The 20,436-nt window shown below is 42.9% G+C and overlaps 1 protein-coding gene across 3 annotated transcripts in view; it reads left to right on the forward strand.

Moving 5' to 3' along the window:
* Positions 1 to 20,436, forward strand: part of LOC109622889 (ras-GEF domain-containing family member 1B) — a 190,224-nt gene that overhangs the window by 12,344 nt on the left and 157,444 nt on the right. For all 3 annotated transcript variants that reach the window (XM_029858616.2, XM_029858621.2, XM_062851442.1), the window contains exon 2: positions 19,723 to 20,154. In XM_029858616.2, the coding sequence (XP_029714476.2) occupies positions 19,987 to 20,154 (168 nt within the window). In that variant the 5' untranslated portion in view covers positions 19,723 to 19,986. The remainder of the gene's footprint in view (positions 1 to 19,722; positions 20,155 to 20,436) is intronic.

Genomic DNA, 20,436 nt, shown 5'->3' on the forward strand with positions numbered 1-20,436 from the left:
ATATTTCATTGCCCTTCATTTGAAATGGAAATGCAACATTCATTACACTAAGGATGCCGGTAATGTCTCAATATTCCTTTCCAATTATAAATATTTGTTATCCCTAACCTCGAAACAGCCGCGAGTACGTCGGCTTCCCAAACTTATATAGTATTAAAGCAGGTAAAATTTGAAAAATGTAAACAACGTAAAAAAAAGGAATAAATTATTGCGGCTCATTTATGCCCATCCCAACAAACATTTTAGCTGTACAGGAGTGGAACAAACATATTTCTTGAGCAAACTTTAGTTTATGAAACTGTTATTCAACTCGTTCCGTTCCTTGGGATGTGGCGTCCGCGAATTCCAAATAAACGAATAAGTAAAAAAAAAATGTCGGAATAGTTCTAATCACACAGTGAACAGATATAAAAAAGGTATTCATTTTAACGTAATAGTTTATGTCATCAATGGTCATGAATAAGCTCAGACTACAAATTCAAGAGCGTAATGACAACTTTTTCGCTTTACCAATATGTAATAATATTATGGTCAAATTACGGTCACGCCGATTCACGCCGCCGCCGCCGCCGCCGAAAGCTGCCACCGGCGTGACGCCGATGACGCCGCCGCCGCCGGTCAAAAATGGCCCTCACGCCGCCGCCGAGCGAAATATAGTCGGCGCACAGGTCTACTTGGTGCAGCCATCGGCCTTGGCTACCAAGATATTGGAAGCTTTCAACATTCTCCACTGATTGCCCAGCTACCGTAAAGCTGGAAGGGTTGACTGTGTTCACATCCAACGATTTGGTCTTGTTGACGTTGATGATAAGACCTGCCGCTGAGGAGCGATTGGCAAGATCATCGAACTTGCTCTGCATATCAGAGCGCCGTTGAGCTAGGAGAGCAACGTCATCAGCCAATTCGAAGTCATTCAGGTGGTCCATGGTAATTTGACTCACGGTCAATCGCACCAACCAGAATCCCGTCGGTTACGATGAAGAACAGTAGCGGTGATAGTATATATCCTTGCCTCACTCCAGCAACGACTCGGATGGGATCGGACAAAACACCGTTGTGCAGTACTCTGCGCGAAAATGCTCTGTATCGTGCTTCAATGAGGCCGATGATTTTCTCAGAGACACCCTTGCGCCTGAGGGCTTCCCACATATTTCCGTGATTGAGACGGTCGAAAGCTTTTTCGTAATCAATGTACACAGGTAGAGAGACTCTTGGTATTCATTGATTTGCTCCACGATGATACGGAGCGTGACAATATGGTCCACACAGGATCGTTCGACACGGAATCCTGCTTGCTGTATCCGGTTACGGATCACCTTGCTGAGGTCTTTGAGAACGATACACAGTAACATGATGCCCCGCCAATTATCGCATACAGTTAGGTCACCCTTTTTGGGTACCTTTACTAATACGCCTTGCATCCAGTCGGCCGGAAATGTCGCGGTTTCTAATATGTTGCAGAATAATTGATGCAATAGTTGTGCGGATACTACGGGGTCAGCTTTGAGCATCTCGGCTGATATGCGATCGACCCCTAGTGCCCTGTTCGATTTCATGTTACGGATGGCTGTTTCTATCTCCTGCACTGATGGAGCTTCGCTGTTGACACGGGTCACGCGTCGAACCCTTGGTGGATCATGCTAAGGTTGTGGGGGGCGTGGCCGACACTTGAAAAAGGTTTCCAACGTGCTCGAACCAGCGTTTCAACTGGTCAGCCGGGTCGGTCAGTAACTATCCAGATATGTCTTTCACGGACATCGTAGCATTCATCTTGGTCCCACTAAGGCGACGCGACGTGAGACATCATAGAGGAGACGGATGTCGCCGATGTTTGGGAGTCCGCTCACGCTCTTTTGTCTCGTCTACATGAGCGTTTCACTTCCTTCTTAAGAGCCGAATAGCACTGCCGGGCTACGGCTTTGGCTCCTCATGTTTTCGCCCTCTCTATCGCTGCTTTGGCGTTCCTTCGCTCCTCTATCTTCCTCCAGGTATCATCTGTGAGCCACTGTTTTCTTCGGGTGCGTAGCTCACTCAAATTATTCTCGCCGGTGGCGATGAAGGAGTTGTTGATGGCGCTCCATTGATCTTCTACGCTTCCACCTTCTGAATATTCGCACGGTTCTTTAGCTCCTCGACGAAGGACCTTTTCACCGCAGCGTCTTCCAGTAGGCGTGTGTTGAACCAGCGCCCGATTTTGTCTTTTTGTCGCTGGATCCTGGTAATGCGCAGTCGGATCTCGCCGATTAGGAGATGATGGTCGGACGCAATGTCGGCGCTACGTTTGTTTCGCACATCAAGAAGGCTCCGTCTCCATTTTCAGCTGATGCAGATGTGGTCGATTTGATTTTCCGTGACGCCATCACGGGAAACCCATGTCACTTTGTGCACTGGTCGATAAGGAAAGAGCGATCCTCCAATCACCATGTCATTGTTGCCACAAAATTCTGCAAACAGCTCTCCGTTTTCGCTCATTTCTCCGAGACCATGGCGTCCCATGACGTGCTCATAGTCCGAGTTGTCGGAACCAACCTTCGCGTAGAAGTCGCCCATGAGGATCTTGATATCACCTTTCGGAATCTTGTCAGCGACAGCATTCAGTTGACTGTAAAAGTTCTCTTTAGCTTGCAATTCAGCAGCATCAGTTGGCGCGTAACATTGGATCATAGTAAGGTTTCGAACCCGTGTTCTGAACCTGGTTACAGTTATCCTCTCATTTATAGGTTCCCACTTCATGAGCGCAGCATGGGCGTGAGCGCTGAGCAGGAAACCAACTCCATGGTGGCGAGAAGCGTGTTCATACGGCATGTCTCATTGGCTAGTTGTGCCAGTTTACCCTGCTGGGCTAGGGCTAATACATTCCAAGTACCAAGTCTTGTCCGTTGTTTCGTGCTAAAAGTCGTTGTCGTTGAATCAGTTCGTAATCTTTCATTTTCGGTTTCAGTAACAGTTTTTTTTTCGGTTTCGGAAACAGTAGGTTGTTGGCCTAAGGTCCCCTATCTACTGAGGTGGGGCTGCCACCTTAGGTAAAGCTTCCAGTGGAGGAGTATGAAACTCAGCCGCTGGATGCCAGCACAGACGCGCGCTGTTTGAGCTGCATCTCCTTGGTGAACAGACGCTCGAGACGTACCTGCTCAATCTAGGAGGAATCTCACAACGAATTTCTGAAGGGTTTCCAATAGGGATTGTTGGCAGAATTTATGGTAAAATCTCGGAAAATAACCCTGGTGGAAAGTTTGGAGAAATCCATAGAAAAACTCTGGTAGCAACTGAAGCACTTCAAGCAGGAACTCAAGCATAGATCTCAGCATGAATTTCTGCAGCAATTCCATCAATATATCCTAGATGAGTCCTTGGAACCATCCCTAGAAAGAGGAAGCAACTTTCGCAAGTGGAGCGGACCTGGTGTGATGGTTAGAGCAAGGGTTAGAGCATGTGACTATCATGCCGAGGACCTGGGATCGAATCCCACTATCGGCAAACTCACAAAATGTGAGTTCTACCTTTTGAAGGAAAGTAAAGCGTGGGCCGTGAACTAGTCGTAGGCTAAAATCTCATTATTACATATAAAAAACTTTCGTGATTCAGTTTAAAAATGATTTCGAAATAAACAAACGGCCATGCAAGCGCCCTTTAATCAAAAGTGACAGAAATTTGAAATGCATTAGTGTGCGCAACAAAGGCACTGTTACTGGATTTCTTTTGTGCAACACATGATATCGTCGGTTTCCTACAATAGGGGCACAACTCAAAATTTGTCATTTTTGAGATTTTGATGGCATATGATGAAAAACCATGCAAACTTTTATCTCACAAAGACCTGTTCCAAAATTCGATGAGGAACGCGAAATTTTTGCATTTTCACTAATTTTCCGCAAAAAAGGCACAACTCAAAATCAGTCAACTTTTTCAATACGTCCAATACGTCGATGAAAAATGGTAATCCAAAATTCATGAAACAGGTAGTCCTTCAGTCCCTTCCCATGATACAACATTCAAAATTCGTTTACTTTTGTCAAATGATGAGAGAAATAAGTGAATTTGCAGGAGGTGCTTCAAGATTGCCAATTTTCAAACGCTCATTCTGAAAATTCACATTTTTTGAGCTGTGCCCCTTGATACTAATTTACTATTTAATTCAGTATATTTAAGAAGAAGGTAAAGAAAAACACTAACACTAAGAAAAAGAGCAAAAAACTAATTCAAATTAAAAATTCACTATCATCAAAAAAATATCTACAATAAAAAATTTAAATAACTATTTACACTTAGCCCTCTCAGGGTCTGTCCGGGAGTATCGTTGGGCGGACTCACTTCCCAATCTTGCGCCGCGAATTCAATTTCATGCACGAAAGAGGGAGGAAAGGGAATTGCGCGCGAAATAATTAAGCTTTAATACTAAGAAGATGAATATTTACAATTTTAATTTATTAATTTTGGGGAAGGGAATTCAATGGGAAAAAAAGGAATGCACAGTTCAACATCACCTGTCGGTACTCTTCGCTGAAAGGGGTCTCGTCCTTCGGGCCTCTCGCCGTTCGACCAGTTGGTGGTGGCCGAACCGATTTGCTTGCCGACGCCGTTGTCGACTATCGGGTTGGAGCACTGGATACCCGCCGAAAAAAACTGAGCCGAGTTGGTCTGCGGGGCTTCGAATTCACAAAGTTGACGTAGAAATCGTCCGTTGAATGCCAATGTTGGTTTGGGCATCAACTTTCTGGGTCACTACTTCACTCCCGGTAACTATTTCGCCGCACAAGATTATCGCCGGCACTTACTACTTCACTCACGTAGGATTTCGTTCCTGAGAAATAGGTTTTAATTTCTTGTTAAAATAACGGACGAATTAAACTGTCGGAATTTCGTTACCGAAAAGAGACCTAGCTTGAGCCTGCTTAGGCTTATAAGGCATTCCATGACTCCGCAATTCCCAAGCATAGGAGAACATTTCCCGGGAGGGTTTGTCTCCGCAAAGTTGGTACCGCGCGCCATGATGAATATGTACATATAGGATAGGAAATGGTTTAACGTTGAGATACCAGGGGGATAATAGGGTATGGAAAATTCAAATTCAAATTTAATTCATTTATATTTTTATCTAATTCAGCTTATTTATTATATACATTTAATTTTAGTGTGAATGGTATCGTTGGAAAAGATTATGGGAATTTATTTACATATTTACAGGTTTGGTTTATTTATTCTAGTACTTAAGCATAATTATTTACAAATGAAAACAAACAAGAAAACGAAGAAGAAAACAAAAAGAAAAATGCAAAATTGGGATTGGGACCTATCACAGAGGTAATAATTATCCCGGATCGGGTGTAAAAAAAAACTACAAGTTTTTTTTTTAATGAGATTATCCAAGTTTGAAAATCAGATCTCCAAACAAAGATTCAGCCAAAAGTTCTCTTTTCTTTTAAATTTAAATTGATTTAAAGCAATGATTGTTCCTGGGCGGCAAGTGCTTTTCCTCCAAATCACGTAAATTTATTAGAATAAGCCTGCTTTTAAATGAACCCGATTTTGGATTTCTGTTTCAAAGCGAAGACTCTCCCTAGCGTCCAATATGAGTTCATGTTGTGGCCGAGTTTGTCTTCATCAAAAATACAAAACCCTGAAACTTTTGATTAAGCACTCATGTGGATTGAAGGCCGGTTATTTTTAATCTAGTTCTCTGCTCTGTTAAATTCAGATTGATTTGAAGCAATGATTGTTCCTAAACGGCAAGTGCTGTTCCCCCAAATCACTTGAACTTAGAAGAGTAAGCCTGCTACAGCAAAAAATATAGCCATCGCTCCGAGCGATTATACAAAAGGTCCTGGAGACTCCAATACTTTTCGTTAAAGTGTGGGATCTGCTTATCCAGATTTGGTTATCTATGGAGTCGCTTTGTTAATCCCGATACGTAGTTAGATTATATAAATTTGTAATCCATAAATCGCAAAGAAGAAAATTTTTGTTTACTAAACCAGGTTTCGTCAGAAAAGCTCGCATTATTATTTCCACTCACAAAACCCACTGAATACAAGGCCAAAATCAATTATTTTCCAGTCAACATTTGTTGACTAAATCAGCTATACTAGTTTACTTTCTATATTATAGAGAACAGATGAACTATTTCTTCTCTTTGGAAGTAGTGACGTCACAAGATACACCTTGGACTAGACTCTGTAAATTAAACACAAATTCAACTTCAAACATTCCATTTATCATTCTTTTTTCATTCATTCATTTTCATTCAGTCTGTTTTTCATTCATTTCGTACATTTCCAGTCATTCATTTCCTTCATACTTTCATATTCATTCTTCATTCATTCAACTTTTTATATTCTAAAACATATAATTCTAGGGCGCCCTAATATTATGGTTGTTTCGACGGTCACTCTAGGTGTCTCTGATTTCCAGAGAACCGGTGACCGTTTTGCGAAACTTATTTTTAATGAACCGATCTCACAGCTGCTTGCTTACTCCTTTCTCGCAAGCGAGAAAATATTGCATGCAACTTGAGCGGCTTTTCGATATCGACGATGGGGTCTGCAAAGCCTTTTGCTCAACCCTGCGAATGTCGACTCAATGAAAAAAAAACTCTTGTTTGGGTGTGAAATGTCAAATAATGTTTACTATTTGCACGAACGAGGAGGAGGATCACCGTGAATCATGATGATTTTCACTGTTTTCACGGTTTTGAGACGATTTGGTGGTGAAGTTCAAGGTCATATGCATCGATTACGATTAAAGGAATGCGCAGGTGTAAGTGTTGTATGTTTTTGTTTATTTTTAGGTACCTCACAGATGATCAATGATGGAAATAAAGATTGACAACGATACAGGCGTATCATTAATTTATCCGGGTTTTAAATGAATTGCCGGCCATACTCCGAGTGGTTTCCCTGTGAGATCTTCGAGGTCATATGACGAAGAACCAATTTTAGCCTTAACTTTGCACGGAAGATACTGCTGGCCGTATTTTGAATTGTAGTTGTCGGCGGCACTCGACGGTTTCATGTTTTTCCTGTAAACCAACTGCCCGACGGAAAATGATTTTGAGAATCGGCGACTCCGAAGATTGTAGTGTTGTGTAGACGATTTATGTGCCTTTTCTAGATTGGCTTTGACCAGGTCGTATATTTGCGAGAACGTTTGTTTCCGTCGTTCTTCAAGTTCATTGTCAGATATTGTTTGATCGTGGCGGAATAGACGATGGTCATTCCCCACTTCTGACAACTCAGTGCCGTGAGTTATGAAGTACGGCGTTAATCCGGTGGATGTATGCTTGGTGGTATTGAGGATCATTTCTATTTCGGGGATTTTTGTATCCCACATACGCTGATCTTCCCGTACGTAAGTCCTGATAGCAGTGTTTATGGTGCGATTAACTCGCTCAACAGGATTGGCCTGCGAGTGATAGCGCGAGTTAAGCCAATGTGTAATTTTAAAGCGGTCAAGCAGCTCTTTAAAGATTTTGGAAACAAAAGTGCTACCGTTATCCGTGATGATAATTTCAGGCACGGAGTTTCGATAGAACCATTGATCCTTTAGAATCTCACACACGGCAGAACCATCCAATTTTCGTACGGGCTGTATCATCACCCACTTTGAAAAGTAGTCGGTGATCACCAAAAGGTGTTGATTGCCCTTTCGACTGCGTGGGAGGGGGCCAACGAAATCAATCGTAATTATTTGCCACGGACGAGATGCTTGGCGCATTTTGCCCATTTCAGGAGTGACTGCTACGAATGGTGCTTTAATTTCTTTGCACATAGTGCAAACCTGAATGTATGACCGTATGTTTGGGCCCATTTTCGGCCAATAATAACGTTTTTGGATACGAGCCAAAGTTTTCTCGTAGCCTTGGTGGAAGGTCTCATCGTGACTGTCCTTCACAATGGTAGGAATCTCGTCAGGCGATGGAACAATCTTCCATTCAAAACGGCTGTCGTACGGTTCGTTTTTTGCAGTAACGAACTTCATCAACTTGCCGTCTTCTAAGCGGAAATCAGCATAGTCATCGGGATGACTCGTAACCTTTTCGACCAAGGAGGTGTACCAAGATGCCGAAGATGAATCTTGGACTACAGCTACACTTCTGGACAGGGCGTCCGGAACTACATTCTCTTTGCCCTTTCTGTGCACCACGGACATATCGAACTGCTGTAGATCCAAGCTCCATCGACTGCACCTTGAGCCAACCTTCCACTTGGTGTTGAGGATGTGGGTCAATGCTGACGAGTCAGTGATGAGCTTGAAATGATAGCCCTCAATATATCCACGGAAATGGTCAATAGCTAACAACGCTGCTAGTGCCTCTTTTTCGGCGGCGTGATAGTTCCGTTGAGGCGTGGTTAGCTTATGGGCATAGTAAGAGATTACTCTCTCACCATCCTCCTGCTGTTGGGTCAAGACACCAGCTACAGCGACGTCGCTAGCATCGGTTTGGATGGTAAATTCCCGCGTAAAATCAGGACTACCTAAGATTGGTGCACTGACGAGTCGCTCTTTAATAGCGCAGAAAGATTTTTCCGCCTCATCGGTCCATTTAACAACTTTAGATTTAGTTTTTAGGAGATCGGTTAGCGCCGCTGTGATCTCGCTAAAGTCAGAAATAAATCTGCGGTAATAATTTACCATTCCTAGGAATCTCCTTAGTTTTGTTATAGTATTGGGCCTTTCATACTCAATTATTGGTCGAGTTTTCTCTGGGTTGGCCCGTAAGCCTTGTGTACTGAGGAGATATCCTAGGAACGGTATTTCTGGAACGCCAAACTGGGACTTTTCCAGATTTATGGATAAGTTAGCATCTCTTAGTCGACGCGCAATTTCTCGCAGAAGCTGCACGTGGTGCTCGAATGTTTCCGTCACCACGACAATATCGTCGAGGTAGACGAAAACATACGGTTCCAACACACCGTGACCCAGTACACGATCCATTAGCCTGGCCAAGGTGGCGGGACTATTTACTAGACCAAAGGGCATACGGGTGTATTGGAACAATCCTTTGCCTTGCACGCTGAACGCTGTATACTTCCTCGAAGCCGGATGAAGTGGTATTTAGAGAAAGGCTTCCGAAAGATCTATCGTTGAGAGATAATTGGCTTTCGGGAGCTGGCCGAGTATGCGACAGGGGTGCGGCAAAGGATAGGCATCTCGCACAGTGCGCTCGTTAATTTTGCGCGCATCTAAGCAGAGGCGAACTTTATGTGGTTTGATTACTGGAACGCAATTCAATGACCACGATGAATTGCTGCGTTCAATGATCCCAGTATCTAGCAGGCGTTGCAGTTCAGTGGCTACCAAACCCTGAGTTTTCGGTGACATCACGTATGGAAATTGTCGGACTGGAGGTTTATTTCGCCATTCCTCCTTAATCTCAATGCGATGTTCGGTAAGTGGGGTCAAGGACAACTGACCCTGGCGGGCTGGCAAGAAAAGGGATTTTACTGCCTGAATTTCCCGTTGTTCCTCAATGGTTAAGATGGAAGCCGTCGGTGGCTGAGGGGGTTCTTCTTGGTCGATGTCGTCTACGAGGGCACATTCCCCGACAGTCGGTTGAATGTTAAATTTGGACCAGAAATCCATGCCGCAAACGCAACGAATGGCTAAATTTGGCACAACCAGGGTTGGAATTATTTTGGTTATGCCTTTAAAAGTAAATGGCAAATAAATCTGACCACGAATCTCCAACGGTTCACCACCAGCAGTGCGCAAATTTATAGGATTCGAGAGAGGATTGAGTTTACACGGATTTAGAGATGAATACACGTTATCATTAATCAGCGTAAGGTTACTACCACTACTGTCTAGAAGCGCCCGAATCTTTCGATCGTACACTGTCACAGTAGTATAGGGGCGATTATCGTTAGGGAACGGGTAGGTAATTAAACAAGTGATAGGCTCTTTAGGGTAAATATCTTCGGTGGCTTTAATGAAAAAGGTAGTCGATTGAGTCGGATACGCATTTACCGGTTCAGCGAGCCGCGCTTTTCGCTCGCTGACATGGCGTTTTTTGTACAATACGGGCAATTGTTAAAGGGATAACCGCGGAAGCCACAGTTTTCGCACAGCACTGCTCTTGGCATACTGCACTCTCTTAATGAATGGCCGTAAATACCACAATTGTAGCACGTGTTATCGGGAGGAGGTTGATATGTATCAATCAGATTTTCGAGGGTTGATCGCGCTCTTTGTTGAGGCTGATTTCTAACGGGCGCATGTGATGCATTTTTGGGTGGATGTGGTGAGTGAGGGGGACGCGACGACTTTTGGGGATGTGGCTGAACTGGTGGTGACGCTGTCGATTGATGGGGTAGGTTATCTTGGGTTTTGTTTGACTGACGATATTTACTGATTTCTCGATCCCAAACACTTTGTTGTAGGCGGAGAAATTAAGCGAATCAATTTTCTGACCAGCCGCAATCAATGTGGGTAGATCAGTTATCGGAAGAAATGTTAATTGCTTGCGATAATCGATTCGAATATTTTGGAGCAATATTTGAACCTTTTCGTGTTCTGGTATCTGAACACACATAGTCCAGAAAAGTCGTTCCATTTCATAATAAAATTCATGAAACGACTCGTTTCTTTGCTGGCGTCGCTGATAAATTTTCATTTTTATCAGTGCGTCCAAATCTGGATGCATGAAGGTTCTCTTTAGTTCCAGCACCAGGTGCTCCCAATTCAAAAATCGACCGGTGGAACGCATGGTCATATACCATTTTAATGCTGGTCCAGTAAAAAGGTGCACGGCCGATTCGAACAATTCAACGTCAGAAACATGCTCTGCCAAAGAGAAGGTTTGGACGATTTCTAAGAATTCGTTTAGTTTCAGTCCTTGATCTGTTCCATCATATTTGTTAATCTTCCATTGAGAAACAGGTAAAGTATGCCGGGATGGATTAGGCTGCTGCACTGGATAGAACGTTGGATATGGTGAGTATGGTATGGGCATTTGAGGTAGCTGCGATTGTGTAGGTTGCCGATTCGAATGTGGGGTAGTCGTTGGCTGCGAAGCGGTTGGTGCATTGTAATTGAACCACGATTGAGAGAAGATTTGCGGGTTCGGGGTAAACGTGTTTGAAGCCACTGTAGGCATTTGTAGTAATGACTGCGGGGTGGAAGGGAAATAAGGCACATTTTTATAGGAGTTGGATTGCATTGTTTGAGGTTGATCAGCAAAACTAACCGAATGTGGATTTTGCTGCCGATCAGAATTTATTGGCGCGTTTGAATCTATTGTTCGCGGTGGATACACCATCGGCCGGCTAGAATCGAAAACTGAAGCTTGAGCAGATGATGTGGGTAGGGTGGTTGTTAGAACCTGCGCACTTTCCAACTCTTTTATGCGAGCATGCAGAGATTCAACATAGGCCTTATCTTCTGCGCACAGATTAGATAATCGGCACTGTTGCTGTGCAAGCTCTTGAGAAGAATTTTGTGGTTGGTTGCATGGACCACTGTCTACTCTCACGTTATTGCTAGGAACTCCTGAAGGACCTAGGACCTCTTGGTTAGCCGCGAACAAATTAATTAACGCCTGTTCATTGTCAATTTCTTGCTGAGAATTTGCAATGTTTAATTTCTCAGTATAAAACTCTTTAGCTAAAACTACAACAATGTCCACAAATAGACATTTCAAAAATTCAGTTTCTTGTACGGTAATATCTTTGCATTTCAAAAGCTGGTAAGCTCTGTGAGCGTAATGCAAAAGTCTAGTTTTGCATTTAGCCCTCACAGTGCGGTCATTTTGTTTCACCGTTTCACTAATTTCCAAAAACATTTTCTCACATAAGCTAATTTCCTCCATTTTGTTCTCGCCTAATACTGCTTCTATAATCATTTTCTGCTCCTTTTCGGCTTTAAGATGCTCACGCAAGCTTCTCCGCCTGCGCGACAAAGTCGGATCATCTCTAATCACGATAGCACGCATTGACACTTCACACAAAAGCTCTTCATTTTCTAAATGGTCTACTCTGATATCATGGTACCACCCTAGTATCATTTCCGTAGCCTGCGTGAAATTTATACGCTCCATGGCTATCTGGTTTTAAACTGATTCACAAAATATAGAAATAAAATTCACTAAATTCCAAGCTAAATTCACAAAAGAAGTAATTCAATTCTATTCACTTTCAATTCACACTTAATTCAATTGGAAATAATTCTATTCAGGAAATGCAACAATGGGTTTATGAATGGCTGTCAATTGTTTAATGATTTCCATAGAAAGAACAAAGGTATTTAAAAAGGTTTTGTTAGAGCTTTCACACGAGGTTTTGTAATTTGGATTGCACAATTTAATAAACTAATACTGGAAAGAATTGGAGCAAAATTGATAGTTTTCGATTTTGATTTCTCCCGGAGCACAATTGAAAAAAGTTCTAATTGGGAATTCAAGCAGAAACTTTTTTCAGACACTAATTCACGTTGGGCGCCATTTGATACTAATTTACTATTTAATTCAGTATATTTAAGAAGAAGGTAAAGAAAAACACTAACACTAAGAAAAAGAGCAAAAAACTAATTCAAATTAAAAACTCACTATCATCAAAAAAATATTTACAATAAAAAATTTAAATAACTATTTACACTTAGCCCTCTCAGGGTCTGTCCGGGAGAATCGTTGGGCGGACTCACTTCCCAATCTTGCGCCGCGAATTCAATTTCATGCACGAAAGAGGGAGGAAAGGGAATTGCGCGCGAAATAATTAAGCTTTAATACTAAGAAGATGAATATTTACAATTTTAATTTATTAATTTTGGGGAAGGGAATTCAATGGGAAAAAAAGGAATGCACAGTTCAACATCACCTGTCGGTACTCTTCGCTGAAAGGGGTCTCGTCCTTCGGGCCTCTCGCCGTTCGACCAGTTGGTGGTGGCCGAACCGATTTGCTTGCCGACGCCGTTGTCGACTATCGGGTTGGAGCACTGGATACCCGCCGAAAAAAACTGAGCCGAGTTGGTCTGCGGGGCTTCGAATTCACAAAGTTGACGTAGAAATCGTCCGTTGAATGCCAATGTTGGTTTGGGCATCAACTTTCTGGGTCACTACTTCACTCCCGGTAACTATTTCGCTGCACAAGATTATCGCCGGCACTTACTACTTCACTCACGTAGGATTTCGTTCCTGAGAAATAGGTTTTAATTTCTTGTTAAAATAACGGACGAATTAAACTGTCGGAATTTCGTTACCGAAAAGAGACCTAGCTTGAGCCTGCTTCGGCTTATAAGGCATTCCATGACTCCGCAATTCCCAAGCATAGGAGAACATTTCCCGGGAGGGTTTGTCTCCGCAAAGTTGGTACCGCGCGCCATGATGAATATGTACATATAGGATAGGAAATGGTTTAACGTTGAGATACCAGGGGGATAATAGGGTATGGAAAATTCAAATTCAAATTTAATTCATTTATATTTTTATCTAATTCAGCTTATTTATTATATACATTTAATTTTAGTGTGAATGGTATCGTTGGAAAAGATTATGGGAATTTATTTACATATTTACAGGTTTGGTTTATTTATTCTAGTACTTAAGCATAATTATTTACAAATGAAAACAAACAAGAAAACGAAGAAGAAAACAAAAAGAAAAATGCAAAATTGGGATTGGGACCTATCACAGAGGTAACACCCTATTGCAGGAGACCGACGATATATGATTATTTTTTATGACAGTGTATCAACCAAAGCAAAGCCAAATAGAAATGGATTCCAATTACTTCAAACACATTGCAATATATTCTCAAAGAATGGCTATCAATTTGATGGGCGCCTGAAATCAACACAAAAATGTGATGATTTTCTGGAGAAAATAAAGCTATTTTTTTATAAAATGTGCAATTTGGTATGAAATTTGTTTTTCTATGCTATCAAACTACTGTTTGTCTTCAGCTGCAGCCGCTGTCTTTTGAATGTAATTGATAATATGAAAAATTACAGAATGTGATGACCCGAAGATTAGATTAGCAAACTCCGACAATAAATACCTCTTAAAGTTGGTTTTGAAAATTCTAGACTAGCAACGTTGCTCGAGAATCTGCCATGTTCTGATTAAGCAATTATAAATTGATGTTGAATACGGTTGGAGTTCAAAAAATAAACTAAACCGTTTTAAATTTATACTGAACAGTTGGGTGGATGATACTGCCAGGTACACCATCATGTAAATCGTGCGGAAAAAATCATCAGCAATTTATTACACACTGAACTTTTGCAGCTGGTTCTAAAATAATCACATGAGATATCATTATACGTGTGATGCTGGAAACAAAACCAATTGTCAGCGGTTTGTACATTTCTATCAATTTAATTAATGTAACGATAAAACATACATTCAACAAAAAAAAAAAAACAATTGCCTGTATAGCAGAGTAAGCCCACCACAATTGTAGCTACATAAACCAGGTTCAGGATGTGTACCAATGGTGCCGTGGGCAGAATTTGATCAAAAACGCATTTCAATAATATTATTGGAACTTCGCCCCTCATCTCTCCCCCATTCGATGCTCATATCAACATTTCTACTAACAACAGCAAGAACGATGCTTCGCTGGCATGGCTTTTACTCCAGCTGAGGGACCTCCCCATTTTCGAAACCATGTGGCAGAGCCATGAAAACTCATAAACTGCGACATTATCGACATCGAATGGTACAAGCAGGCATACCATCACCATGTTCGTCGAGTTGCACGCGGATTCTCCCCCTGTGTGCCAGCGACACGAGCTGATACAAATAACAGCACACACATATCGACATCCCGACTGGCACAAGGGCTAAGGGCGGCTAAGGGAAGAAATTGAAATAACCAGTGAAAATAAAAACCCATGAAACGGGTTTTCCAACGTCATGAATGTGTTATTGCATATGCGGATCTCGCGGCGAAGTACATTTGGTGACAGTGGTTTTCAATCTGGGGAATGCAAGTCTATATTACCTAAATATTTCTAAACAAAAAGTATGCCAGGACCGCGAGAAAATGCTTGATCCGAAAAATACACTGAGAGAGACGGAGCCCAAGTTGCATTTTTTAAGTCAAATAAACTCAAGTATGTTCATTACACCACAATAAACCAGAACAAAAGAATTGAGGTTTTATGACAGTCCTCAAAACCTTATCAAGTTTCCAGTTCTTAAGAAAAAATTTGGCGAGGCCGTATCCATAATATTCAACCCAACGAAACAAACATAAACTAAAGAGCTGTCAGTCTGAGACCAGCCTTTGTATGTCTGTTACAATTTGAGCCGCTGAATACGAATTCTGGTTTAGATTTGCTCCAGTACGTCACAATTTCAAGAAAAACATGCTATAGAATGATCCGTTCCAACAGTTTCCCGGCGGTGTCCAGAAGGCAGATAGCCCAGCAAACACAAAGTCTTATAAGATGTTGAATTGGATGCAAAAGTGGAGGCTATATGCGTACATGCTTCCAATTACCCACGTGTAAAGTGTGCGTATATCGTCTCCACTTTTGCATCCTATCTACATCATCGATCATGTGTTGACTGGGAAGTCTGTATGCCGACGGGTCGCCAGATGGCTTCCCGTTTGGGAAGTAGAACCAACTTTTCCACCTCTCCGGAAATTCGCCTCTGTCTAGCTACATCTACATAGCCCTTGTGAGCATGTCAGGACAATGGCCGTCTTGGTGGCTACTGTTGGGATACCGTTCGAAACCGGAGCCTTGTCCAACTTAAGCGACTTCACTATAGGGATGAGCTTGTTGTTCGTCACCGGACGACCTTGCTTAGCCTGGTTTGGCCATGGGAATTTGGGCCCATGGTCTTATATTGTGGCGCGAGAACAACGTTTCCACGATTTTCTGCAGCATCTCGGAGATATTGAGGCACCCTTCGTTTTGGGCATGACTATACTGTGGGCATCACCCAAGGGAGTCGTATTGGCTGTCTGGCAAAGGTTTTCCAATCACGCCCGCTCACACACCTCAATCTCTTTGTTCAGTGCCAGATTAGTCGCCCTGTAGGCCTCATAACGCATCATTCTATCCTAATCGGTGCGAAGTCTTTGCAGGATGTGCGGAGTTCTGCGATTTCTGGACACTCTTGCGTCCATTTCTGGGTATTGACAGCCTTTGTATTGCAGCGTCACATGCTCGGCTTAGTAATCCGACTAGATCATCGCTGGACAGATCGTCGGTGTTACCCTCCATAAGTAACCCATCCACAAATGCCGCGAGGTCAGCCATCCCGGATGACTGTCGATGACCTTCGATTGTGCCGTCTTCCTTCGTATCACCAGATGGTTACTGTGCGTGTACCCACCGTCGACCCTCCAGTCCGAGCTAGTGTTTAGACCCCGGGCTTTAGAAGGTCACATCAATAATGGATTCTTCACCGTTCCTATTGTAGGTTTTTCTGTCGCCTACGTTCGTGACATCCATGTTAAGTCTAGCTTGGAGTTGAGCACAGCCTCTCGCGTAAGTCGAGCAGCTACTCCGCTCAATCGCCCAGACGTTGAAGTCACCCCGATGACTAAAATTCAGCCATTACTTATACTTGTATGTGTGAAAACAAACTTTTATTTACGTTGCCAGTGAAAGTTACCACAACAAAGTAAACAAAAAGTGGGCAAAAACCTAGGCAAAAACCGTAAAACATGATAAAGTTTTATCTGTCGCATATTTTTTATTTCCGAATTATCTAGGTAGTCAAAGCTAGAAATCAAAAGATAAATAATAGTTCTTTTAAATGAGGAAAAATAATTGTTGCTGTTTAGGGAAATCAAAGAGTTTTGGAAAGCCAAAGTTGAGCAATTTGTATGGAAATTTCACTTTTTTGCGCTTCGTCACGAAAGGGATATGCTGAGTGGGAAAACTGGCCAGCCTACCTTGATCTGGCCGACTGCAGTCGCCTTGTTCACCGCCCCTACGGGAAGTTTGATCTGGCGATCAGCATGCCTGCCAGGCTTTTTCGCAGGCGGATCGACGCACTTAGTGCGGCTGCGAGCTCTTCTGCGTCGGTGATCTCGTCCAGATTTTGACGCTGTAGAGTTCACTTTACTTTTCTCACTATCTTCTTCTTTCCAACCGTAATCCAAGGCCTCTTGGGGCTTGGTTTCTCTGCCCCTTGCGCATTTCGCAACCGGGTTTGTTACTCGTGCTAGCCGTCCCTTTCCCCCTTCTGATACGGCTGGGGCGAGCTGCATGGTTTCGTGCTGCATCGTCACGTTGCCAACAAAGAGGAAGCTGTCCTTTTGGGTGGACCGCTCCTCGTTGCTCGCATCAGCCGCACTTTGTTCTTCGACCAAGAGATCGTTCTCCTTTTTGGCCTGAGCCAGCGATTTGCGGAGCTTCACCAGGCACTGCTTCAGGTCCTTGCTGATGGTAGTCCGCCCGCTCGTGTAGCCGACTAGCTGTTCGGAAACTACCAACATCTTTGGTAGTCCGCTCCAGTTGCGGTTCAGCGCTCGCGTGGGGTCCGCGCGGGTCATCTGCGCTGCCTCGGTGCAGCCTCGCCTCTTGCTCATCCTGTTGAACCATCTGCTCGTTGGTCGGTACACCAGCACCTCGTAGTGGCGATTTCGCCAGTCCTCCTCACGCGAACGGATTGAACGCCGTTCCCTCTGTCTCTCCACTCTCGATCACATTGTTGCTGTTGTTCATGGATTTGATAGTAATTTATGTTAGGTCCCTCTTAAAGTCGCTATCCCTCACTGCAAATGAAGTAGTCGCCAATGATTCCGGTGGCTATCTATGCAAGCAGGGAAGCAACCCGAGGGTTGACCCAGGCCCTTATGGAAACTGGCCTCAAAGCCGGATCAGGGTTAATCAGAAGTGTCCCAACTTCCACCCACTTAGTTACCTAAGATGGGCTCAGATCAGGAACGTACTTTAAGGCCACGCCACGGTTTTATGGGACGGAAAACAGCGCCATTCGCCGTTTCTGAGGCACTGCTAGCTAGACTGTGACATTAAATGTCCTAAATTTTAGGAATCGGTGCCATGTTGCTTGTACAGAGTTGCTTCCGAATGTGTGGAATTTTTGAAGAGGCCCAGCAGAGCCCACAACCCTAAAGCAATATGCCCTGAAACTGCTGTATTGCTTGAAGTTAAGCAAAACTCGGCCAAACGTTTGCACACGCAACAAAATCCGTTCCTGATATCGTCAACATCCAGTCACGTATCCTGGAACAATCAAAATTTCCTCTTACGAAAATACACCATGAAAAAATATCACAGAATCGTGAACTGTGTTCCGCAACATGCACGTAACGCCTGGATAATGGAGTCCATAAAGAACATAGATCACAGAAATGTGATCTAAGTTCTAACAACGATGGTGCTAATCACGTAAACAAGAACTTAGTTCACGGCAAATGGATTTCAGTTCATGGGAACTGGAACAAAAATCACAGGAATGAGAACGCAGTTCATGGTCTGTTGTTGAGTTCCAGTGGCCATGATTTCTGTTCACGGAAGCGAAATCGCTGTTTTCGATCAGGTGCCTATATAATCACGGGGTTGGGAGTTCAGATTTTCTTATAGATAGATAGGGGAAATTACCTATTCTCGGCCGTTTTGTTCTCTTCGTCTAAGGGGGTTTTTTGAAACCGATTGAACTCAGAGTTGGTCCCAAATCCTTCCCAACTAAGCTGAATCATATAGCCAAGTTTCATGCAATTTGGCTGACAAAAACCCCCCATGACGAAGAGAACAAACCTGCCGATAATACCCATTGTCACCCTATCTATTTTTCAGGTTTCTAGAACTATTTGCACATTGCACAGTTTTTTTTACATAAAATCACATCATATTTCACAGTATGAGTGCTTTTATTTCAGTTTTATGATTACCTGTCCGTTTCACTCAGGGGATATGGATTATGGATTGGCAAGATGCAACCTTCTATGTAACTTTGATAGTTTATTTTTAATAACTCGTGATGCAATGAATGCATTTAAATAAGACGTGATATCCATTCTTCGCTGATATTTCACACCTTTTACATAATCAACTAACGATTCCATTTTTCCCAGCGGCGGCGGCGGCGGCGGCGGCGACGACTGGCATCTTACCGAAATGCTTCTTTTGGTAATCCGTAAGCAGCATACACAACAGAATTCACTTTGTCGGCCGCTAATGCAGCGCACAACCCTCAAAATAGTACATTTTGCACAAAATAAGACAAAATCTAATACAATTTTTACTCTATTCACATTCCTGGCACTTTTGTTGTTCTTTTCACAAACGTTACTAGTAATGACAGCGCGCGTGATTTGTGTTTACGATATCAAGAACAAAATCCAGATTATGGTTCTTTGAGTTCTAGGTATCGTGGTTTCATTTCTTGCTTTTGGAAGCGTTACTATATGGATAGCTCAGCATGCATTGCGTTCCTGTATTTGAGAACATTAGCATGGAAACTATGAACAGTGAATCACAGAAACGGGAACCAAATCACAATTTCGAATGGGTGCTAAGTTCAGGTTTACGTGATTTTTTATTCATGGATACCGGAACGGATTTTTTTTGCGTGCAGAAATGAAACATTCAAGATTCTTGTATCTAAACTTATTCGAGGACATTTTATGGTGATCAAATCACGAAAATGGGGAAACTCTGCCCTACACACATAAACCACGCGACCATGAATAAAAAGTATCGCTAGAAACACAATTTCAACTTGTCATTTATGCAGAATTGTAATTATGAAAATGTGAACGATGGAATAATAAAATATTCTTTCTCCATTCTCTGATCCTACAGGAGCGCACCACCGTAACGAGCGTGTACCATCGAGTGTCCCAGAGCCGGAGTACTTTCACTACTTGACACGTTGCACGGAATATACATAACTCGCACGAGAGGCTCCGACGCCCGCTAGATTCCTACTTATGGTCGTCACCGGGATCCTGTGGGGCAGCGACAGCAGCGCACCAAACAACATCCGTCGACGTGGCATTGTGAGTGCTGATGCCTTATAGTTCCAAAGTGTGCGCTCATAAATGTATTCCACCACCGTCTTGACGTATGGCTATGTACTACTATGCAAGCAAATTATCAGCAGTAGCATGTGGCACTCGTTGCCGTCAGGGATTATCCAGAAGGCAGCGCAATCGTAACGCAAGTCGCAACCAGCAGCGAGTTGCCAAGAAGGACGACGATGAAGATTCCGACGATAATAACAAAGATAAAAAGGTAATTTTGCAGTGATACGTATGAATACATAATTCATCCACATTATCTCGCTTTATGGCGAGTACAAGGCGAATTACTACCAGACCGTGACACTGTGGGCCAACGTATAAAATGGGATTTTTATTATTATTCATCTAGCTAATATGGTGCACCCAGTAGAATGATAACAGCCTTTAGTGTGGGAAAAATCAAAATCTGAAATACAAGCCATACCCCTTGAAATGCTAGATTTGATGGGTACCCATTATGATCCCCTGCATATGATAATTGAGAACATTTTTT

This window comes from Aedes albopictus, chromosome 2 (assembly GCF_035046485.1).
Source record: "Aedes albopictus strain Foshan chromosome 2, AalbF5, whole genome shotgun sequence".
Lineage (NCBI taxonomy): Eukaryota > Metazoa > Arthropoda > Insecta > Diptera > Culicidae > Aedes > Aedes albopictus.